At 30.5% G+C, this 676-nt stretch overlaps 1 protein-coding gene across 2 annotated transcripts in view; it reads left to right on the top strand.

The window, feature by feature from the left end:
• Positions 1-518, top strand: part of CTSS (cathepsin S) — a 29,308-nt gene extending 28,790 nt beyond the window's left edge. For both annotated transcript variants that reach the window (XM_007460230.1, XM_007460231.1), the window contains one exon: positions 285-518. In XM_007460230.1, the coding sequence (XP_007460292.1) occupies positions 285-384 (100 nt within the window). In that variant the 3' untranslated portion in view covers positions 385-518. The remainder of the gene's footprint in view (positions 1-284) is intronic.
• Positions 519-676: the final 158 nt, after the last annotated feature.

Genomic DNA, 676 nt, shown 5'->3' with positions numbered 1-676 from the left:
TCTTTCCCTGCAGAAGTAGGAGGATTTAAAGGTTTAGGATGGAGCTTATATTGTTTTCCTTAGGTATTAAACCTATTCATTAATATAGTATTAAAACGTACTAAACCATCCTTTGAAAATTGCTTAAAAGCCCTGGGGAAATTATTATATTATTTTGTTCTAACTTTGTTTTACAGCTTTTCATATATAATCTCTTTAGGAGAAAAGCAATCTAAGAGATAAAAAGTTGATAATGTGATTTGATTATATTCATTTGTAATTTTGTGTTACTTCTTTTTCTAAAGCTGGGGCCTCAACTTTGGTGACCAAGGATATATACGGATGGCAAGAAATAGTGGAAATCACTGCGGGATTGCTAATTATCCCTCTTACCCGGAAATCTAGAGGACCTCTTTGTTTTATAACAATTCAAGAAAGAAGAAACACTTTCTCACAATTTAATTTTACCTGCTGTAACTAGTAGAAATGTGTGTCATGATCAATGTATATTTACTGTACTAACAGAAAATATAGTTTGATTCATCTACTTTTTTAACTTTGCAGATCTTGGGGAAAAGTTTGCTAAGTAAATTAATAATATACTATAGATATAACTGTATGAAAATTGGTCAACCTGAGATAATCTGTCATGTTTTTCATTGTCTTATTTTATTTGTCCTTTTAAGTCCCCTGATAT

The sequence above is a fragment of the Lipotes vexillifer genome, unplaced genomic scaffold (genome assembly GCF_000442215.2).
Source record: "Lipotes vexillifer unplaced genomic scaffold, Lipotes_vexillifer_v1.1 scaffold209, whole genome shotgun sequence".
NCBI lineage: Eukaryota > Metazoa > Chordata > Mammalia > Artiodactyla > Lipotidae > Lipotes > Lipotes vexillifer.
The sequence above is the reverse complement of the archived record's forward strand: the minus strand, read 5'-3'. Positions and strand labels throughout refer to the sequence as shown.